The sequence below is a fragment of the Mus caroli genome, unplaced genomic scaffold (assembly GCF_978045245.1).
Source record: "Mus caroli unplaced genomic scaffold, Mus_caroli_1 scaffold_8, whole genome shotgun sequence".
NCBI classification, from domain to species: domain Eukaryota; kingdom Metazoa; phylum Chordata; class Mammalia; order Rodentia; family Muridae; genus Mus; species Mus caroli.
In genome coordinates, this window is record NW_028227263.1 from 90430891 (window position 1) to 90454620 (window position 23730).

Genomic DNA, 23730 nt, shown 5'->3' on the forward strand with positions numbered 1-23730 from the left:
TTCTCCTGTTCTTTGGGCTTCCTCTTCACATGCTTGAACCTTTTGTTTTCTATATAGGTTTTTAATTTCTTGAGAGCCCATTTATCAGTTGCAGGTCTTACTTCTTCTACTACTAGAGTTCTATGCAGAAAGTCTGTTAAAGCTAACTCCCTATTTTTCCTCTAACATTTTAAGGATATAAGGTGTTAAGACGAAGTTGTTGATCTATTTGAAGTTGAATGCTGTGCACAGTGACAGATGAAGGTCTATTTTCATTTTTTTCTGTATGATGAAATCCATGTTTCCTGTAACCATTTATTGAAGGCAAAATTCTTTCCTCCAATATGTATGTCTTAGTTAGGGTTTTATTGCTGTGAAGAGACCCCATGACCAAGGCAACCCTTATAAAGGACAACATTTAACGGAGGCTGGCTGACATTTTCAGAGGTTTAGTCCATTATCATCATGACAGGAAGCACTGCAGGTTGCAGACTGCCAGGATGCTGGTGGAGCAGACAGTTCTACATCTTGGTCCAAAGGCAGCTGGGAGGACACTGTCTATTGCAGCCAGCCAGGAAGAGGCTGTCTTTATCACTGGGCAGAACTTCAGCGTAGGACCTCAGAGTACAACCCCCACAATGACACACTTCCTCCATCAGGGCCACACCTAATAGTGCCATTCCCTGGGCTGAGGCATCTTCAAACCACCATGGTGTGTTTTTGACATCTTTGTCAAAATCTGTGTAACTTTAATTGCATAGACTCATGTCTAGGTCTTCAATTCTTTCCCACCAATTTATGTGAATGTTTTTGTGCCAGTGTCATGCTGATTCAACTACTATGTCTCTATACTATAATTTGGAATCAGATATGATGATGACTCTTATAGTATTAATTTTGTTCAAGATTGTTCTTGTTATCCTTGGTGTTTTGTACTTCTGTTGGAAAAATGACTGTCTTACCAAGACTTGAAATTGGATCTGACACTTGTATAAGCTGTGAGCTAATGTTTTCTGCCAATCTGTTTACACCAGGGCCCATGGCTTCCTTTCTGGGTGAGCCATTCCTTTCTTCTTCCCACAGTGAGTTGTACCACTGGAGTTGTGTTCTGCTTCACTCATTTCTTTTAACTTCATTTGCCCAGATCACTCTTCAAATTTCAAACTTTTCAGTCACTATTTTTGTAAATTTCCAGAGTTATTAATCTAAGTTGAATTTTCACTATTTTCCTTTACTGGGTCACACAGAACATGATTAAAATCTGTCATTTTCCTAGAAGTTCCTGACTTATAATCTTAAATGCTGTTAAATTGTGTTTACTAGTTCTCATATCATCCACACAGTGTCATATTTACAATGATTTATTCTTCTAACAACTTAGACTTGCTAAGTTTTCTCACTACACTTATATATAAGAATATCTAAGTATATATTTTTATTTTATATTATACATAATATATTAAAATATAGTATATATTAATATATTTATTACATATATATAAATGGATTTATCTTGTAAATTATTTATATACATATATAATTTAGTTAAATGTATATATATTTCAAATATATTTATAATGTATAAATATATTATATATCATATGTGATATATAATAAAATATATAATATAATGTAATATGTATTATATATTTTATAAACATATATAGAGAAATATATAATATATTATATATAACAAAATAGATGTATAGTACAATATAATAGATGTATAATATAATATAATATGTAGTATGTATTATATATTTATAAATAGAGAAAGAGAAATAAACTTATATATTTCTATATTATTCTGACTCATATGCTTTGGATCTACATGGATCAGAATTGTGGAGTATTGTGTTTTCCTGGGGGGAGGAATCTTTGCCTTTATCATCAAGTAGCACTTTCGCTTATTCCTGCCATAGTGCACATTCTGAAGCCTGCTGTTTTCAGAACAGGGGCACTAGCTTTTAATTGGCATTGTATCTACTTCCTATTTTCTAAACCTTTAACTGAAATATGTCCTTTTATCTGAAGTGGCTTTCAGATCTCATAGAGTTCAGTCTTGAGTTGCTATCTCTGTGTTTAGACCATTAGTATATAATCCAAATATTGATGGATTGGAATAAAGCATACTGTCCTAGCTTTTATGTATTCCATTAGGTCTGGTTTCTTTCTGTGTTTTCCTGCTTTAAAATTCAATGAAGCATCTTTGTGATTCCATTGTATCCGTTCCATTGATTTACTCCTTATAATGATTCTAAAATAGCTTAGCAATTTTTCTAGGACTTGATACACACTGACCTTCTGAGTTTGTTCCAGATTGCATTTTGCTAATGTGGAACTTCTATAAAGGCCTCTAAATAGCATACCTTCAATATCTTCCCTGAAGCTCTTAGATAGTTACTGTCTCTTGTACTCTTTCTTGTGTTGTCAGCTATAATATAAAACCTTAATTTTGCCTTGAAGCAGTTATCTTTTAAATCAGTAAATTAAAAGCCTAGTGCTATTTGTTGGATTACTAACATTTTTCCCCCATGGACTGAAGTGTCTGAATAACTCTGAAATATCTTTGAATTGCTTCTTTTGTCAATTGGCCAAGAATCAATGATGTTATCCATTAATCCACTTCACCATCTTTATTCCAGTGGCTGCTGTATTCATACAGAGGAAATCATGAAAGAATTGGCCTCAGCCACACTGAAATTTTTCATAAAATCTTAAAATTTTGAAAAACCTTTAATAAAGAGATTATAACTCTTGGCTATCGTTTTCAAAAGAAAATGAGTATTTTAGTGTAGATGTTTTCAGATTTACAGAAAATTTGTGTGGATAGCAAAGAATTTTTCAGCACTTCAGACCCAGTTTCTTCACATCTTTACATTACTGTAGCACATCTGAAAACTAAATTAGCTAATATTGATTCAGCATTATTACATAAACACTGCAAGGACCAGGTTTTCCTCACTTATTTCAGTCTCCTTTTTACCAGTGACAGATATCATACCACATCTAGTCATCAAATCTTCCTAGGCTTTCATAGCTAAGAATGTTTCTCTGAGTTCCTTTGATTTTAGTAAACTTGATAGTTTGAAAAGTACTGCGAAGCTTTTATGATGGGTACACTTCTGACAAACTGAGGCATGCTGGGAGCTTCCTCATATCCTCCCTTCAAGAACCTTGGGAACTATTTACTCCTGGTATTCTTCATTAAGCCGCCACATATTTACCTCAGTTATGAGTGTCTCTGCTGGCCTCCAGCCTCTGATACCTTCTGTTCCTGTGAACAGCATCTCATCTTCTGCATCTTTCAGAATGCCCTCAATCATTCAGATTCTGAGATGGTGACCTCCATCATTTCCCTTTTGAAACCTCCAATCTGCTGATGTTCAATGTGTGTATCACATACCTATTTCTTGATTTTAAAACAAGTATACAGGTGAAAACAGAATTCTACACTATTTTATGTAACATCATTTCATGCTCTTGACCCTTCTCCCAGTTAGGAATCAACACAGGACTGCTCTGTCTCAGAGAAATGCAGTTCTAATGATAAATACCTGCAATTTAAACATGCAAGTAAATTGTTGTGTCTATAGGGAGGAAAAATCTGACTAGTATTTAAACATCAAATTTTATTTTAAAAGATGATTCAGTAATAACTACTAAGAAATCCAAGTAATTATCCTGAAGTTTTTTTTAGGGCTTAATATGAATACATCATATTACCTGATAAACTATTTATATAATTTGATATACTTAAATGTTCCTATATTTTACTTATTCTAGTAACTATTACTTTAAGGAAAAACATGGCTTTGAATCTGAAGTAAAACCAGATTTTAGTTAACTTATCACAGTTTTTTGTTTAAGATATGTAATGCTCTCATGTTATTTTAAGTGACCATAAAGAGAGAATGCTGAGCTTTAGTTTATCTGGTTTTATTCCCCACTTTCTCTTCTATCAGCTTTAGTGTATCTGGTTTTAGGTTGAGGTCTTTGATATACTTGAACTTGAGTTTTGTGCAGGGGGATAGATATGGATCTATTTGCTTTCTTCTACATACAGACACCAGTTAGACCAGCAACATTTGATGGTTATATAGTTCCCATTGTATAATTTTGACTTCTTTGTCAAAAATAAGTTACAGATCTAAACAGACAATTCTCAACAGAAGAATCTCTAATGGCTGAGAAGCACTTGAAATGTTCAACATCCTTACTCACCACGGAAATGCAAATAAAAATTACTCTGAGATTCCATCTTATACCCCTCAGAATGTATATGATTTAAAAAAAAAGTCAAGTAACAGCTCATACTGGTATGGATGTGGAGCAAGGGGAACTCTTCTCCATCCATTGCTGGTGGGAGTACAAACTTGTCTAGCCACCTTGGAAATCAATGTGGTAGTTTCTCAAAAAATGAGAATAGATCTATCCCAAGACTCAAGTGTACCACAACCAATATATAACCAAAGGATGTCCCATCCTACCACAAGGACACTTGCTCAACTATGCTCATAGCAGGTTTATCCATAATAGTCAGAAACTAGAAATGACCTAGATGTCCCTCAACTGAAGAATGTATAGAGAAAATGTGCAATTTTTTTTTTACTATGTATTTTCCTCAATTACATTTCCAATGCTATCCCAAAAGTCCCCCATACCCTCCCACCCACTTTCCTACCCACCCATTCACATTTTTTGCCCTGGCATTCCCCTGTACTGGGGCATATAAAGTTTGTGTGTCGAATGGGCCTCTCTATCCATTGATGGCTTACTAGGCCATCTTTTGATACATGTGCAGCTAGAGTCAAGAGCTCCAGGGAACTGGTTAGTTCAGAATGTTGTTCCACCTATAGGGTTGCAGATCCCTTTAGCTCCTTGGGAACTTTCTCTAGCTCCTCCATTGGGAGCCCTGTGATCCATCCAATAGCTGACTGTGAGCATCCACTTATGTGTTTGCTAGGCCCCGGCATAGTCTCACAAGAGACACCTATATCTGGGATCTTTCAGCAAAATCTTGCTAGTGTATGCAATGGTGTCAGCGTTTGGAAGCTGATTATGGGGTGGATCCCTGGATATGGCAGTCTCTAGATGGTCCATTCTTTCGTCACAGCTCCAAACTTTGTCTCTGTAACTCCTTCCATGGGTGTTTTGTTTCCAAGTCTAAGGAGGGGCATAGTGTCCACACTTTGGTCTTCATTCTTCTTGAGTTTCATGTGTTTAGCAAATTGTATCTTATATCTTGGGTATCCTAAGTTTTTGGGCTAATATCCACTTATCAGTGAGTACATATTGTGTGAGTTCCTTTGTGAATATGTTACCTCACTCAGAATGATGCCCTCCAGATCCATCCATTTGCCTAGGAATTTCATAAATTCATTCGTTTTAATAGCTGAGTAGTACTCCATTGTGTAAATGTACCACATTTTCTGTATCCATTCCTCTGTTGAGGTGCATCTGGGTTCTTTCCAGCTTCTGGCTATTATAAATAAGGCTGCTATGAACATAGTGGAGCATGTGTCCTTCTTACCTGTTGGGACATCTTCTGGATATATGCCCAGGAGAGGTATTGCTGGATCCTCCAGTAGTACGGTGTCCAATTTTCTAAGGAACCGCCAGAATGATTTCCAGAGTGGTTGTACAAGCTTGCAATCCTACCAACAATGGAGGAGTGTTCCTCTTTCTCCACATCCTCGCCAGCATCTGCTGACACCTGAATTTTTGATCTTAGTCATTCTGACTGCTGTGAGGTAGAATCTCAGGATTGTTTTGATTTGCATTTCCCTGATGATTAAGGATGTTGAACATTTTTTTTCAGGTGCTTCTCTGCCATTTAGTATTCCTCAGGTGAGAATTCTTTGTTCAGTTCTGAGCCCCGTTTTTTAATAGGGTTATTTGATTTTCTGGAGTCCACCTTCTTGAGTTCTTTATATATATTGGATATTAGTCCCCTATCTGATTTAGAATAGGTAAAGATCCTTTCCCAATCTGTTGGTAGTCTTTTTGTCTTATTGACAGTGTCTTTTGCCTAGCAGAAGCTTTGCAGTTTCATGAGGTCCCATTTGTCAATTCTCGATCTTACTGCGCAAGCCATTGCTGTTCTATTCAGGAATTTTTCCCCTGTGCCCATATCTTCAAGGCTTTTCCCCACTTTCTCCTCTATAAGTTTCAGTGTCTCTGGTTTTATGTGAAGTTCCTTGATCCACTTATATTTGACCTTAGTACAAGGAGATAGGAATGGATCAATTCACATTCTTCTACATGATAACAACCAGTTGTGCCAGCACCTTTTGTTGAAAATGCTGTCTTTCTTCCACTGGATGGTTTTAGCTCCCTTATCGAAGATCAAGTGACCATAGGTGTGTGGGTTCATTTCTGGGTCTTCAATTCTATTCCATTGGAATACTTGTCTGTCACTATACCAGTACCATGTAGATTTTATCACAATTGCTCTGTAGTACAGCTTTAGGTCAGGCATGGTGATTCCACCACAGGTTCTTTTATCCTTGAGAACAGTTTTTGCTACCCTAGGATTTTTGTTATTCCAGATGAATTTGCAGATTGCTCTTTCTAATTTGTTGAAGAATTGAGTTGGAGTTTTGATGGAGATTGCATTGAATCTGTAGATTGCTTTTGGCAAGATAGTCATTTTTACAATGTTAATCCTGCCAATCCATGAGCATGGGAGATCTTTCCATCTTCTGAGAACTTCTTTAATTTCTTTCTTCAGAGACTTGAAGTTTTTATCATACAGATCTTTCACTTCCTTAGTTAGAGTCATGCCAAGATATTTTATATTATTTGTGACTATTGAGAAGGGTGTTGTTTCCCTAATTTCTTTCTCAGCCTGTTTATTCTTGGTGTAGAGAAAGGCCATTGACTTGTTTGAGTTAATTTTATATCCATCTACTTCACCGAAGCTGTTTATCAGGTTTAGGAGTTCTCTGGTGGAATTTTTAGGGTCACTTATATATACTATCATATCATCTGCAAAATGTGATATTTTGACTTCATCTTTTCCAATTTGTATCCCCTTGATCTCCTTTTGTTGTCGAATTTCTCTGGCTAGGACTTCAAGTACAATGTTGAATAGGTATGGAGAGAGTGGACAGCCTTGTCAAGTCCCTGACTTTAGTGGGATTGCTTCAAGCTTCTCACCATTTACTTTGATGTTGGCTACTGGTTTGCTGTAGATTGCTTTTATCATGTTTAGGTATGGGCCTTGAATTCCTGATCTTTCCAAGACTTTTTTCATGAATGGGTGTTGGATCTTGTCGAATGCTTTTTCCCCATCTAAGGAGATGATCATGTGGTTTTTGTCTTTGAGTTTGTTTATATAATGGATTACGTTGATGGATTTCCGTATATTAAACCATCCCTGCATCCCTGGAATGAAACCTACTTGGTAAGGATGGATGATTGCTTTAATGTGTTCTTGGATTCGGTTAGGGAGAATTTTATTGAGGATTTTCGCATCTATATTCATAAGGGAAATTGGTCTGAAGTTCTCTATCTTTGTTGGATGTTTCTGTGGTTTAGGTAACAGAGTAACTGTGGCTTCATAGAATGAGTTGGGTAGAGTTCCTTCTACTTCTATTTTGTGGAATAGTTTGTGCAGAACTGGAATTAGATCTTCTTTGAAGGTCTGGTAGCACTCTGCACTAAACCCATCTGGTCCTTGGCTTTTTTTTGTTGTTGGAAGACTATTAATGACTGCTTCTATTTCTTTAGGGGATATGGGACTGTTTAGATCGTTAATTTGATCCTGATTTAACTTTGGTACCTGGTATCTGTCTAGAAATTTGTCCATTTCGTCCAGGTTTTCCAGTTTTGTTGAGTATAGCCTTTTGTAGAAGGATCTGATGTTGTTTTGGATTTCTTCAGGATCTGTTGTTATGTCTCCCTTTTCATTTCTGATTTTGTTAATTAGAATGCTGTCCCTGTCCCCTCTAGTGAGTCTAGCTAATGGTTTATCTATCTTGTTGATTTTCTCAAAGAACCAACTCCGAGTTTGGTTAATTCTTTGAATAGTTCTTCTTGTTTCCACTTGGTTGATTTCACCCCTGAGTTTGATTATTTCCTGCCATCTACTCCTCTTGGGTGAATTTTCTTCCTTTTTTTCTAGGGCTTTTAGATGTGTTGTTAGGCTGCTAATGTGTGCTCTCTCCAGTTTCTTTTTGGAGGCACTCAGAGCTATGAGTTTCCCTCTTAGAAATGCTTTCATTGTGTCCCATAGGTTTGGGTATGTTGTGGCTTCATTTTCATTAAACTCCAGAAAGTCCTTAATTTCTTTCTTTATTCCTTCCTTGACCAAGGTATCATTGAGAAGTGTGTTGTTCAGTTTCCATGTGAATGTTGGCTTTCCATTATTTATGTTGTTATTTAAGATCAGCCTTAGTCCATGGTGATCTGATAGTATGCATGGGACAATTTCAATATTTTTGTATCTGTTGAGGCCTGTTTTGTGACCAATTATATGGTCAGTTTTGGAGAAGGTCCTGTGAGGTGCTGAGAAGAAGGTATATCCTTTTGTTTTAGGATAAAATGTTCTGTAGTTATCTGTTAAGTCCATTTGTTTCATAACTTCTGTTAGTTTCACTGTGTCCCTATTTAGTTTCTGTTTCCACGATCTGTCCATTGATGAAAGTGGTGTGTTGAAGTCTCCCACTATTATTGTGTGAGGTGCAATGTGTGCTTTGAGCTTTACTAAACTGTCTTTAATGAATATGGCTGTCCTTGCATTTGGAGCATAGATATTCAGAATTGAGAGTTCCTCTTGGAGGATTTTACCTTTGATGAGTATGAAGTGTCCCTCCTTGTCTTTTTTGATAACTTTGGGTTGGAAGTCGATTTTATTCAATATTAGAATGGCAACTCCAGCTTTTTTCTTCAGGCCATTAGCTTGGAAAATTGTTTTCCAGCCTTTCACTTTGAGGTAGTGTCTGTCTTTTTCCCTCAGATGGGTTTCCTGTAAGCAGCAGCATGTTGGGTCCTGTTTGTGTAGCCAGTCTGTTAGTCTATGTCATTTTATTGGGGAATTGAGTTCATTGATATTAAGAGATACTAAGAAAAAGTAATTGTTGCTTCCTTTTATTTTTGTTGTTAGAGTTGGCATTCTTTTCTTGTGGCTTTCTTCTTTTTGGTTTGTTGAGGGATTATTTTCTTGCTTTTTCTAGGGCGTGATTTCCGTCCTTGTATTGGTTTTTTTTTTTTTTTTCTGTTATTATCCTTTGAAGGGCTGGATTTGTGGAAAGATAATGTGTGAATTTGGTTTTGTCGTGGAATACTTTGGTTTCTCCATCTATGGTAATTGAGAGTTTGGCCGGGTATAGTAGCCTAGGCTGGCATTTGTGTTCTCTTAGTGTCTGTAGAACATCTGAGCCGGGCGTGGTGGTGCACGCCTTTAGTCCCAGCACTCGGGAGGCAGAGGCAGGCGGATTTCTGAGTTCGAGGCCAGCCTGGTCTATAAAGTGAGTTCCAGGACAGCCAGGGCTATACAGAGAAACCCTGTCTCGAAAAAAAAAAAAAAAAAACAAAAAAAAAAACAAAAAAAAAAAACAAAAAAACAAAAAAAAAAAAAAAAAAAAAACAAAAAAAAAAACAAAAGAACATCTGTCCAGGCTCTTCTGGCTTTCATAGTCTCTGGTGAAAAGTCTGGTGTCATTCTGATAGGCCTGCCTTTATATGTTACTTGACCTTTCTCCCTTACTGCTTTTAATATTCTATCTTTATTTAGTGCATTTGTTGTTCTTATTATTATGTGTCTGGAGGAATTTCTTTTCTGGTCCAGTCTATTTGGAGTTCTGTAGGCTTCTTGTATGTTCATGGCCATCTCTTTCTTTAGGTTTGAGAAGTTTTCTTCAATAATTTTGTTGAAGATGTTTGCTGGTCCTTTGAATTGAAAATCTTCATTCTCATCCACTCCTATTATCCATAGGTTTGGTCTTCTCATTGTGTCCTGTATTTCCTGGATGTTTTGAGTTAGGATCCTTTTGCATTTTGTATTTTCTTTGATTGTTGTGCCAATGTTCTCTATGGAATCTTCTGCACCTGAGATTCTCTCTTCCATCTCTTGTATTCTGTTGCTGATGCTCATATCTATGGTTCCAGATTTCTTTCCTAGGGTTTCTATCTCCAGCGTTGCCTCACTTTGGGTTTTCTTTATTGTGTCTACTTTCCTTTTTAGGTCTAGTATAGTTTTGTTCATTTCCATCACCTGTTTGGATGTGTTTTCCTGTGTTTCTTTGAGGACTTCTACCTGTTTGGTTGTGTTTTCCTGTTTTTCTTTAAGGACTTGTAACTCTTTAGCAGTGTTCTCCTGTATTTCTTTAAGTGAGTTATTAAAGTTCTTTTTGATGTCCTCTACCATCATCATGAGATATGCTTTTAAATCCGGGTCTAGCATTTTGGTTGTGGGGTGCCCAGGAGTAGGTGGGGTGGGAGTGCTGCGTTCTGATGATGGTGAGTGGTCTTGATTTCTGTTAGTAGGATTCTTGTGTTTGCCTTTCGCCATTGGTAATCTCTGGGCCTGTGCAGAATACACTCGTCAGGGTCCTGGAACCAGGATGTCTGCTTCTGATGCTCAGGCAAAGTGCTCCCTCTCTGCTTGGACACCTTTCCTCTGGCCGGGAAGGTGGCCGGATGTCTGGGGCCTGTGCAGAATACACAGGGCGGGGTCCCAGAACCAAGATGTCTGCTGCTGATGCTCAGGCAAAGTGTTCCTGGGCTGGTCTGATCCCTAATCTCTGGCCTGGAAAGTGGCCAGCTGTCTGGGGCCCGAAAAGGGGGCTGCCTTAGAAGCTAAGTTGCTCCCCCCTGTCCCAGAAGCTTTTAGCTTCTGTATTCCATACTCTCACCTGTGCAGAATACACTCGGCAGGGTCCCAGAACCAAGATGTCTGCTGCCAATGCTCAGGCCAAAATGTGCTAAATTTACACAGTGGAATATTACTGAGCTATTAAAAATGACATCAGGATATTTGCAGGTAAATGACTACAACTAGAAAGCATCCTGATCAAGGTAACCCAGACCTAGAAAGATAAACACAGAATGTACTCACTCATAAGTGGATATTAGTCATAACATACAAGATAACCACACTATAAACCACAGACCCAAAGAAGCTAAGTAACAAGAAATGCCTAAGAGGGACACTTGACTCTCACTGAGAAAGGAAAATAGACTAGACATTGGGGACTGGATGTGGGGAGAGGACTGGAAGGCAGGGATGCAAAGAGGAGGAATGAGGTGAGGAGAAGACAGGGAAAGAGTACTGGAGAGACAACTGATTTGGGGGAAGGGATCTCTACGATGAGCTAGAAACCTAGGAATTTGGAAACTCCCAGGAATCTATGAGTATGACCATAGCTATGGCTTCAAGCAATGGTGTATATAGAGCCTGAACTGGCTATCTCCTGTAACCAGGCAGGACTTCCAGTGAAGATTTTGGGATACCAACCCAACCACAAGACCTTAGACCCACAATTTGTCCTGCCTACAAGATGTGTTGGGATAAAAGATGGAGCAGGATTTGAGGAATGGACCAACCAATGACTGGCCATCTTTGAGAACCATACCAAGATAGTCCCCTGACACTATTAATGATACTCTGTTATACTTGCAAACAAGAGCCTACCATAACTATCATCAGAGAGGCTTCGCCTAGAAACTGATCGAAACTGATGCAGAAACCCACAGCCAAACATCAAGTTAAGCTTAGGGAATCCTGTAGAAGATGGGCCTGAAGGGTTGAAGAACCAGGAGGGTAAATGACACCACTAGAGAAGCTACAGACTAATCTGGGCCCATTAAGGCTCATAGAGACTGAACCAGAGAGCATGACTGAGATAAACCTAAGTCCTCTGTATATATGTAAAGGTTGTGCAGGTTGGTCTTCAGTGGGATTCCTAAAAGGGGAGCAGGGGCTGTCTCTGACTAAATTACCTGTCTTTGGATCCCTGTCCCCTAACAAGCCTGCCTCATCTAACCTCATGCACCTAGGCTTACTGCAACTTGGTATGCCAAGGCTGGTTGATATCCATGGGACACCTCCCCTTTACTAAGGAGAAGGGAAAGAGGGAGAGGGGGGAAGAAAGGGAGAGGAAGTAATTGGGAAAAGAGGTAATTGGGAGGGAAGCTATGATCAGGATATAAATAAAATAAAAAGAGGATGTAAAATAAAAAGAAGACATGGATAGGAATAGACACTTCATATAGAGATAAATGTGTCCTCTTGCAATGACACACTGGATCAGAACCAACAATAAATACCATGTGCCACTTTCTAAAAATAATGGAATTATTACAAATGAAAAAGAATAGGTTTAATTACAGTTATTATTGAAGAAAAACGCCTTCGAGTGACCCTAGATCTGTTCGAAAGCTGAAGTTTCTTGTGAATCTTGGTATAACTTATGCATCATACAGATGGTCTCTGGCAAGAATTCCTTGTCAAATTACCTGCCATTGAGTAGATATACATGTCTGTTCCCTTACACATTAACATGTTTTAGTGTGCCCTTTACACTGTACAGTAAAATGTTTACAAAGGCACAGGCATAGTACAGTTCGACAGCACCAGCATTTGATACTTTTTCCAGTTGACGTTGCTGTTCTTGTTGTTTTCACTCAAGTAATTAAATTTGAAAATTACATTATAGATAAATTCCCTACATTATTTTAATCAATGAATATAGGCTTGATTTGGGGAATATTTGTTTTACTATAGGTGACTATGTTGTCATGACTATCTATTTTGAACTGAGTAGAAGAATGGGATACTTCACGATCCAGACGTATATCCCCTGCATACTGACTGTGGTTCTGTCCTGGGTGTCATTTTGGATCAAAAAGGATGCGACACCAGCAAGAACAACATTAGGTAAGGTGCAAAAAAATTTTCATCCACTATTTTGTGTAATTTTAATACAGAAACATTCACAGAATGCCTTCAATTGAAAAGAATTCAAATATCATTGGTTTAAGAGCTATGTGAACCAGGCTAATTTTTTTTTTAAGTATTCACTTTAGGTTTTTGTTTCTGTCTCTCTTTTTTAAAGTAAGTTGTATTTTGTAGTAGTATGTATAGAAGCATAGGCAGCTTTCTTCCAAGGAGGTTTCAAATATTTCACTTTTATAAAACTCACTTCTTAGATTGTATACATTATTCAAATCTTCATTACTGCTTCACTATTAGAGAATCAGTTGTTTATTAGAATGGGCTCTATATAACAAACAAGATGTGGTATATTAGTAAAGGAGCCAAGGACCATGGTGGATGTAAACAGAATCTCCCAGCCCTATCAAGTTAACTTTATTTTAGGCTTATGTCATGGCCGGGGTGTGGTGGGGAGCGGTTTAAGGCCTGCCACGAAACTCTTCTAATCATCACAGTTTGCCTAGTCATAAGAACTCTTGGCTGCAGTGATACTGGTGCTGTATGATAGAAGGCCTCCCCAAGCATCCTCTAAGGGTATATTGCTCTCAGCAGTCACTCATTAACATCAGTGGATTGTTGATTTACTTTTGTCACAGTCAATTTGAAGTCTTAATGTACATGCTTCCAACTGTCCCTCCTACCTGTCTCTGAAGCAGATTCCCAAGTTCTCTTTCACACTGGCCTTGATGCCACCATAAATTCTCAAGCCTACATCAGGCCTCAGACATGCTGTTCTTAATTTTTCTTTGAAGGTTTTGAAAATTTAGATGACAAGAGTAAGAGTTTCACACCATGTTCCAGGAGCCCTCTGGCTAAGAGTGTATCTAACGCCAACACGAACATCTACCATTCTTATTTGCAAAAATTCCCACTTTAAAATGACAGGACAACATGCTTACATCTTCTTAGGACATTAAATTCATTTAGAAGATCTGCTACATGACAGATTCTGTCATGGTCTCATAGATTATTTGAGAACATGAAATTTACTAATTTCAAAGATCCTGCTAGAGGAGGAATCTGATGTCATACTCTATTTGGATTTTTAATACTCTAGAACATATACTTCCCTCATTTATATTTATCTATACATGGCATGTATAAAAACATCTTAAATAGATTATTAATAATTTTTGAGGTGAATGCTTAACTTGGCTGTTGCTCAAATTCAACACTGAAATCTTATAAATAGATGATAGATAGATAGATAGACTGATAGATTGATTGAATTGTATAGATACAAAATATATATATATATGTATATATATATAACTTTTGTATATATATTATATATATTTATATGTATATTTGTAACTTTTAAACACTAAAACCTGCCCACATTTCTTCTACATAATTTTGAGGGACCAAGAGGCATTTTTATGGTATTTACTTATAAATATTTCTAAGGCACCCACAAAGATTACAATCATGTAAATGGTAAATATTACAAAAATTGTATTTGTAGTGGAATATTAATGACTAAAAGTTAAATATTGTTTATATTAATGTAAAATATTAAAAATTCCAGAGAAGACAACATCAGCTTCTGGTAGAACACAGGTTGCCATAATGCACCTAAGCAGGTCAGCTTTGATTTAAGATACAGGTTTGACCAACATTCTGTCTTCTCAACAATCTGTGGCCAGTTTTGCCTCCTTTCACTGAAGAGAAGTTTTGTTTTGGCAAGTTCCCAGAAGCACCTACATTTTCGCAATGATATATTTTATTTGAATTATGTATGCACATGTTTCTGAGTATAGATATGTACAGGTACACCAAGACGCTAAAAGAGGGCATCAAATCCACTTGTCCTACAACAGAAAGGCCCTACTTATAAGGGAAAAGCATGACCTCTAATGTGTGACTCAGCTCTTATGTGCAAAATGAAAACAGGGCATTATCAGCGTTTAGATGTTGAAATTAGAAACCCTGTCCATTCAAACTCATAGTAAATACACTTGCAATCTTCCTCTAATAAAATTACTTTGAATGAAACAAAAGCTGAGAAACTTATTCCAGAACACTTGAACCTACAAGGAAAAAATACTCAGATTAATTAGACTAATGAAAACAGATACAAAATCAGCTCTTTAAGAAAAAAATAGAAATCAGAAGAAATAGTAAAATTCTGATGTAATTAATACTAAAAACTAGTTCTTCAGATAAGCCTAGAATAATAAGCCTGTAATTCTCACAGTAGCAGGAGATTCATAAGGTCAAGGCTAATCTGGGTTACATATGAGTTCTGGATAAATCTAAGCAATTTAGTAAGTAGACAAGAACTTACATCCCGATACATAAGCATAAGGCAGAGACAGGTAACAAGGGGTGGCATGGGCTTCTGCAACCTCAAAGTCTGCCTCTAGTGACACTTGTCTTACAACAAGGTCACACCTCCTAACCCTTCCCAAATCGATCCACCAACTAGGAGGGAAGTATTCAAACACGTGTGTTATTGGCGTCATTCAAACCATCACAAGTAATGTGCACAAATAAAAACATAAAACACAGCAAAAGTCTAGAGTTCAAATATACATCTACAAACATGCATAAATATGTATATATACACATGTATACATATACATGTACATATTATATACATATATGTGTGTATGTATGCATCACGTATACAGATAACAATGATGTCCATGTACTGACACAGACTCTCCATACACCAAAAAATAGTTTTACACAGAACATGCTTAGAAAAGCCAAAGCTGTGCAATTTCTAGAAGAAAATGTATGAATCTAATATTGCATAAAAAAATTCTAAAACACAAGTAGTTTCAATGAAGAAAACAGGAATATGTGTGACATAAAATATATTTGAACATATATGTAATACTCATTTTTTGAACATTATACACCAATATGAAGATTGACTAGTTATACATAAGAATAATCATACATAATCTTCTCCAGTATAAATCCTTTCCATTTAGCTTTAGCATAACTATACAGGGTTATTTTGACTATACATAAGAGTATTTATATTAAAAGTTTCTGGCAAAATGTGTCATATTTATGACAACTTTTTTTTTCTTTTTTTGTGTGGTTTTTTTTTTTTTTTTTTTTTGAGACAGGGTTTCTCTGTATAGCCCTGGCTGTCCTGGAACTCACTTTGTAGACCAGGCTGGCCTTAAACTCAGAAATCTGCCTGCCTCTGCCTCCCAAGTGCTGGGATTAAAGGCGTGCACCACCATGCCCAGCTTTATGACAACTTTTAATTACTGTAGATTATCATTTTTATCACAGATGCTAAATATCCAAATATCCAAAAATATAGTCAATAGCCATGGATGACGCCATAAAATGTGTCAGTTTTGGGTGGCACAGATGTTAGCATTATCTGAGAAGGCTTCTGATATATCAGCAGGAGTGTGCCTCAGTGAGCACACTTGAGGTAAATGAAAAGAGGAAGACTGCTCAGCAAGACAACATCGGTGCAAATATACAGGAAAAACTGTACTAAACGAAACAACTCACAAAGCATGCTATGGGAAAAGATGTGTGGACCTCAGTGTAAATCAAGAGCAATTTGAGCCACGAGGAGAGAAAATAGGCTGAAAATATATGAGCACACTGAACTTAGTACTTGGGAACTGCCAAGGAATAAAATCTAATATTTCTGTTATAGATGTCCCAGAAGAATCCAATAAGGCCTAAAACATATATTTTCAAGGCATGAAAATTGTAGCTAAATATTACTCCGTTTTTTCCCAAAAAGCAGACAAATGTGCATATCCATGAAGCTAAATAAATTCAAAGCAAGATATAAATCTAAGGAATTTCAAGCTCAGACAAATTGCAATCAAACTCAAAAATAGAAAAATCCTTGAAAGTGGCAGATAAAACAAAAACCACATGATTCTGCCCACAAGACATCACAGGCTGATTGACAGTGGGTTCTCACTGAAGCCTGCAAGGCAGAAGGACATAGGCTCTTGACCTATTTCTGCAGGCACTGAGAATCTAATGTAGCCTGGCAATCTTTAACTGTTTAAAGAACATGTTCAGCAAAGCTGTATTATAACCATAAAAAAGTAAAATGTAATGATGTGTCCATGTTTTATTGAAAGGGAGATAAATCCTGTGTACTCATTGATTGGAGGGCCCATTGACATGCTATACAGAGTGATGTGCACTCAAAGACATCATAGAGACTTCAGGTACCAACACATGGCCTTAAAGATGTGAAAAAAAAAAAAACCTCAAGGAGGAGTTTCACAGGTGGTTGTAACTCATGGAGCAGCAGGAAGGAAAATAAGACATAAGAAAACAAACAACGAATTAGACACAAAATGAAACATGATCATGTGTTCTAAGTATTAGCAACTGTGTGATGTAAAAATGCCAGAATATGCCAACTACACCTAATAAATTAAGGTGCAAAATTGTGAAAACTGGTGTGTGAATGTTTTCAAAGAGGACATCTCAAAGAGGGTGATGTTGGGGCTGGGTTGAGAAGTCAAGAGCTTACACAGTGGGCAGAAAGAAAGCATGAAGCAGAAGAAAGGCATGGGGTATAGAACAGCATAGGACATACAGAAAGGTGAACATTTCAGGACTGGAGAGATGGCTCAGTGGTTAAGAGCACTGATTGTGAAGGAGTTACAGAGACAAAGTGGCGCTGTGACGAAAGGATGAATCATCTAGAGACTGCCATATCCGGGATCCATCCCATAATCAGCTTCCAAACACTGACACCATTGCATACACTAGCAAGATTTTGCTGAAAGGACCCAGATGTCTCTTGTGAGACTATGCCGGGGCCTAGCAAACACAGAAATGGATGCTCACAGTCAGCTATTGGATGGATCACAGGGCCCCCAATGGAGGAGCTAAAGAAAGTACCCAAGGAGCTAAAGGGATCTGCAACCCTATAGGTGGAACAACATTATGAACTAACCAGTACCCCAGAGGTCTTGACTCTAGCTGCATATGTATCAAAAGATGGCCTAGTCGGCCATCACTGGAAAGAGAGGCCCATTGGACTTGCAAACTTTATATGCCCCAGTACAGAGGAATGCCAGGGCCAAAAAATAGGAGTGGGTAGGTAGGGGAGTTGGGGGGAGGGTATGGGGGACTTGGGATAGCATTGGAAATGTAAATGAGGAAAATACCTAATAAAATATTTTTTTAAAAAAAGAGCACTGACTGCTCTTCCAAAGGTCCTGTGTTCAAATCCCAGCAACCACATGGTGACTCACAACCACCCATAATGGGATCTGATGCCCTCTTCTGGTGTGTCTGAAGACAGCTACAATTTACTCATATAAATAAATCAGTCTTTTAAAAAAAATTCAACGGTGAAATGCCAAGCAATGAATTACTAAAATCTATTAAAATCTATCAATCAGTTATATGTGTTCCTTAATGTAGGATGCTATTATCTTCCTATGATCCATCAGAAGTTTGAAATGCAATTGGGAAATGTGCTGACTGTGCCTTACCTCCTGTCCTTCAACTCACTCACACACTGTGGTGTTGATTGCTCCCCTTCTGACCTTCAGGCTGTTCTACCAATGCCAAGTGTCTAGGGGCAACTGACATATATCACCTGCCTGACACAACACTTAGAGTCAAAATCAATATCTACTTGCTTCTAAATTTGCATGGCTATTGGCGTTTCAGTCTCGTGTGCTGACCTCTTACAAGTTGACAACTGTCTCTTCTGCAGGCATCACCACAGTGCTAACCATGACCACACTCAGCACCATTGCCAGGAAGTCCCTGCCTCGGGTGTCCTATGTCACTGCCATGGACCTCTTTGTGACCGTGTGCTTCTTGTTTGTCTTTGCCGCACTGATGGAGTATGCTACCCTCAACTACTATTCAAGCTGTCGAAAGCCAACCATCAGGAAGAAAAAAACATCGGTGAGTGGTCAGGACATTTAAGGTTTGCTCAGTTGCAGCAGAAGGGTAGTTTAAGGTAAATGTGCTCTGAAATGCTGTAATGTCCTTAAGGATCTTAGAAAGTGAGATAATCCTATGGATGGGGTGACAAAATGTGAATACCTCCCATTTCTCCAGTGTCACTGCCTGCTGGTGACAGGGCTAAGAGTGGGCGTGCCTTGAAGACTGCCAAGATCCATGGCCTCTTTCCAATTCTGATTTCTTTTTTTTTTCAGCAGTTATTACATCCAGATTCCACAAGATGGATTCCTGATCGAATAAGCCTTCAAACACCCTCTGTATGTATAGCTTTACAGATGCCATTACTTCTTAGAATATTGTTTTCATTGAAAGATATGTTCTTCTTAAATATGTGCAAGGAATTCAAATGAGTGCTATATTTGATCCTTTAAAATGTTTTTTTTATTATTACTAAAACAACCAAATTAGAATTAGCACAACGTGGGAGAAACATCTTAACCTTTCTAAATGGGGACCTTGATGCAGTATGCATGCTTCTTAGACTACACATATCCAAGTTCTATGTATCCATGCATACTAAGAAACTGATATCTGCTGAGCTATCTCTCAAGCTCAAACTTCTATTAATATTTTAAGTAACAATCTGTAAGGTCTGTACATTAATTGTTATGCATGTTACATTTTATAGACCCACTGAAATACCTATAGTTACATAGCGAGTATACTGGGGACATTAGCCTGCAGTTTATAGTGTGATGTTTATTCTAGCTTTCGTTTTACTGTCACGCTCTACCAAGCTACCAGCCGCAACATGTTCCTCCTCCTACAAATAGCATGACTCCCTCAATTTTTCGAGCACTTTTAAGCTAATATGTATCTAAATATCAGCTTACTTTATGCTCACAAGTAAAATTGAGTATGGAGAAATCAACCCCTATAGATGCTAGTAAGAAGGAAACTGGAATGAAAACTTAGAAATTTTATTTTCATTTCAAACCACTGACCTGGCTACCATTTTTGTCATGTGCTACCTTTATGACTTTTATTCTTGGCTTGTGTTCACACACTGATTACACTGAATGTCTCACCTGTATATGACAGGTGGCTTCTAAGCTCTTAATGAATAGTACATTATATTTTGTGCATCCTAACCAGTTTTTATAAGGAAAAATATATAATTGTTACTCTACAAATAGGCATCATGGGGATTTAGCAGAATAGTAGTGGGCAAGCATCAAGCCAGCCCTGAGAAACCAGAAAATGCTTCCAATGACTGTTATACAAGGACATAGAGAAGGGAGGCTTGGAGTGACAGACACCAATCTGAGCTAATAGCCCAAAACCCCAAGAGTATGTTTTCACACACAGCCAGAGGCCTGAGTGTTGAGGGAAAATATTGATGTCTTTGATGTAGAAATTATTCTACCAAGAGAAAAGGCAGGATCCTTTAACTCAGAGAAAAAAAAGAAAATCTTCCCCCCAAAGAAAACCATGGACAAAAAGGAAAGGCTGATGACCTAGAAGAAATTATAGTCAATTCACAACAAAAGGTGTCACTGCAGGTAAGAAGACACAACTAAGGCTCACATAGACAAAGAGGGAGGGGTGGAGAGAGCATTTAACTGTTAGAATTATCACCATTTCAACTCTTATTTCATTCCCAGAAAACTTGAAACCTAAATTATATGTCTCTAGAGGGGATAAGGACAGAGTCCTGAACATATGTGTAGTTGGGGCAAGATGCTCACACAGCCTTGTGGGTCAATTCTTTAACTTAAATGATGCTTTTCACGGGCATCTTAAAAGCAGTGTTCCATGGAGAACATTGGGCTGTGTCATACACATAATGAAAGAGGAGGGAGTCAGACACTGACTGGGCCAAGGAAGAAGCCCAGTCTCTTTTAGGCACAGTTTGAAATACTTGAATCAATGGAGCAGGTACATGGAGAAACGTGCTTACATGGTACAGAATACAGTCATGGATGGCTTGGCCTATCCTAAATTCTACTCCGGTGTTGTGAAATGGAACTCATTTCAGATTCCCAAGCTCTCCTGACTATCGCACAGAGTTTCTACTGAGTTTCAGTAGCCTGTGCTTCATTTCCCTAAGTTATAAGAAGAAATTGAGATTTCTTGTGTCCCAAGAACCTTCTCTGCTGCTTTTCTCATAACCTCTGAAGTCTCCATCTCTTGTGATTTGTCTCTGTCCCTGGAGACTCTTCTATGCCCAGCCTGTATCAGTGTCTTCCCTCAAGGCCCACAGCCCATAGTTCACATTCATACCACCCCAAGGGACTACATACATACATACATACATACATACATACATACATACATAGGGTTGAAGAACTGAGTTGGTGAATGTCTGGCTTTAAAATGCCGAAGCACACATGAAAGAAAGGCTTTAATAGAGTTACTGTCTAATAAAGATAGGTTTTACCAAATGGAGTTTGTCAGAAAGGCATACATTCCTCAAACGCACTGGATAAGTATTGTTTTGATCCACACTTGGACTTCAGAATCCTGAGGCTAGAGGGTACACATCCTTATCAGAGCTGAACTTGCCCACTCTTCCACCTCTGCTTATGCCTCAGGGCTTTAGAAGCTGCTGCAGAGTGGGGCTCTGAAAGCTTCCAGTGAACACTGATGCAAAGCCCTCTGCTTATAAATGGACTCTTCCCACCATACATGTGAACACATGCTTCCCATGTGAAAGGCTCCATCCAGAAGGCTTCATGGAGGAGTTTAGAATACTCAACAGTTCTGTCACTTTGTTTCTATTTATGATGCTTCACAGACATGAATCTAGCCATCTTAATGAGATTCTACAATTTACTTAAGGTAAATGTGACTGTCCCTCTAAGGGACATTTATATGAACTCTAAAGAAGCTGAGTGCATTCTATGTAGTATGGCCCAGACTAACAATTCAGAGTGACCTCATTCTTGGCATTCCTCCTTCCAAGTTCTCCCATATACCCCTTCGTTTTGTTTTCAAATTCATTTCAAATTCCTCTTTTGTCATTAGTTATTGTTATATGTATGTATGTAAATATATACATATATATTCCTGAATATAACCTGCTCAGTGTGTATAATGCTACTTGTATGTGTGCTTAAGGGCTGACCATTGGTATTGAATAACCAATTGGTGTGCTCTTCCCTTGAAAAACTATTTCTCCCACATTCAACATGGCTTAGTGGTTCTTAAGGCTGAGACCTCCTGGGCTTTTGACCATTCATTTTGGCATGTCTATTGGTGTTGGCCTGTTCAGCTCATGGCAGTCATGTTGGTGAGACTTTGTGGATATACATTCTGTTATTACTAGGAGACACAAAAACAAACTGCAAGATTATCTGGCTCTTACATTCTTCCTGCCCCTTTCACAATGATCCCTGAGCCTAAGATTTAGGGATTGTAATGGTTTGTATATCCTTGGACCAGGGAGTTGCACCATCTGAAGGTGTGGCCTTGTTGGAATAGGTGTGACCAGGTTGGAATGGGTGTGTCACTGTGGGTGTGGGTATAAGAAGCTCACCCTAGTTGCCTGGAAGTCAGTCTTCCACTAGCAGCCTTTGGATGAAGACATAGAACTCTCAGCTCCTCCTGCGCCATGCCTGCCTGGATACTGCCATGCTCCCACCTTGATGATAATGGACTGAACCTCTGAACCTGTAAGCCAGCCCCAATTAAATGTTGTTTTATAAGACTTGCCTTGGTCATGGTGTCTGTTCACAGCAGTAAAACCCTAACTGATACAGGGATATACATCCATTTTAGGCTAAGTGACTGCATTTTGATTGGTTGTGGTTATATGTACTGATCCATCTCATACAAAGAGAAGTTTTCTTGATGAGGTAGGTGTGAGAACTATATTTACTTGTGGGCAAGAAGGACAAATATTTAGAATATTGTTAGTGATTGTACTGGTTTAATTAACTGGTGGTTGTAGGTTCTCTTCCAAGATCCATGAATTCACTAGCCCTGGGTAATTGACTAGGCTTCCAGTAATAAACATGGTTTCTCTCTTGTTGAGCAGACATTAAGTCCACCAAAGTGTGACAATACTGTATCATGCCATGTTGTTCATATTTGTGGTTGATAGACATTATAGATAAGTAGAACTGCTGGATGCTTTCCTCCTTCAGAAGTTCAACTGGCACCTTCTGCTCCCATGAAATCTTGTCATCATGGAGGGGGCTTTCAGGCTAGTTCCAGCTCAGGAACTTCTGGGCCTTGCATCTGAAGTACACTGTATCTTCAGCAGTGGGGACTTACTTTCCATCCCTGCTGGGTAAAAAAGAAATCCAATAATTATAGGCTGGATATAGTTATAACCTTGTTCAAAAAGTCAAAAGAAGGCTTCTCATGTCTGGTATTAGGGGGCTAATCTATTTTTAATAAGAACCTTTCTAAAAAAAATGAAAACAGGTCTTTCCAGTTGCCTCCCACTATGTAGTCATACTAAATAATGCCTCTCCCTAGTGGAACTCAGTGTAGAGTGTGGGTAATAGTTCTTGAGGGGTTGACAGCTGTCTGAAAACCTAAGGGCTCCACTGGAAGCTTCTCAAGATGGATGTTTCCATCCAGTTATGAAAAAAAAAAAACAGCAAGTCTTTAACTCTCCCTTCTTCTCCCATTCTGACTTTTCAAAGACAGGAGGAGAGCTTGGGAGTGGAGAGTATTCAAACTACACATGTTCAAGCTTTCTTCCTAGATTACATGCAGTAACAGTGCTTTCTCTCCATTTCATTACATAACACCTGCTACTGTTTGCTAGTTTGAATAGGCACACATTCATCTTCCCATGCTATAACATCCATGTGGTTTAACATTGAAGGAACAAATCTACAATTTGTACATATTTGCTACCAGGTAACAGAATTGAAACTTGAAATGGCTAATACATTTTGAAAATGTGTTTCCCTCCCTCC

The 23730-nt window shown here is 38.1% G+C and overlaps 1 protein-coding gene across 2 annotated transcripts in view; it reads left to right on the forward strand.

Moving 5' to 3' along the window:
- The window catches only part of Gabrg3 (gamma-aminobutyric acid type A receptor subunit gamma3), a 657289-nt gene that overhangs the window by 631135 nt on the left and 2424 nt on the right, over positions 1–23730 (forward strand). Inside the window, exons 7-9 of one of the 2 annotated variants that reach the window (XM_029479966.2) lie at positions 12710–12862; positions 18600–18796; positions 19051–19113. In XM_029479966.2, the coding sequence (XP_029335826.1) occupies positions 12710–12862; positions 18600–18796; positions 19051–19113 (413 nt within the window). The remainder of the gene's footprint in view (positions 1–12709; positions 12863–18599; positions 18797–19050; positions 19114–23730) is intronic. The other variant, XM_021166877.3, reaches the window with a different exon arrangement.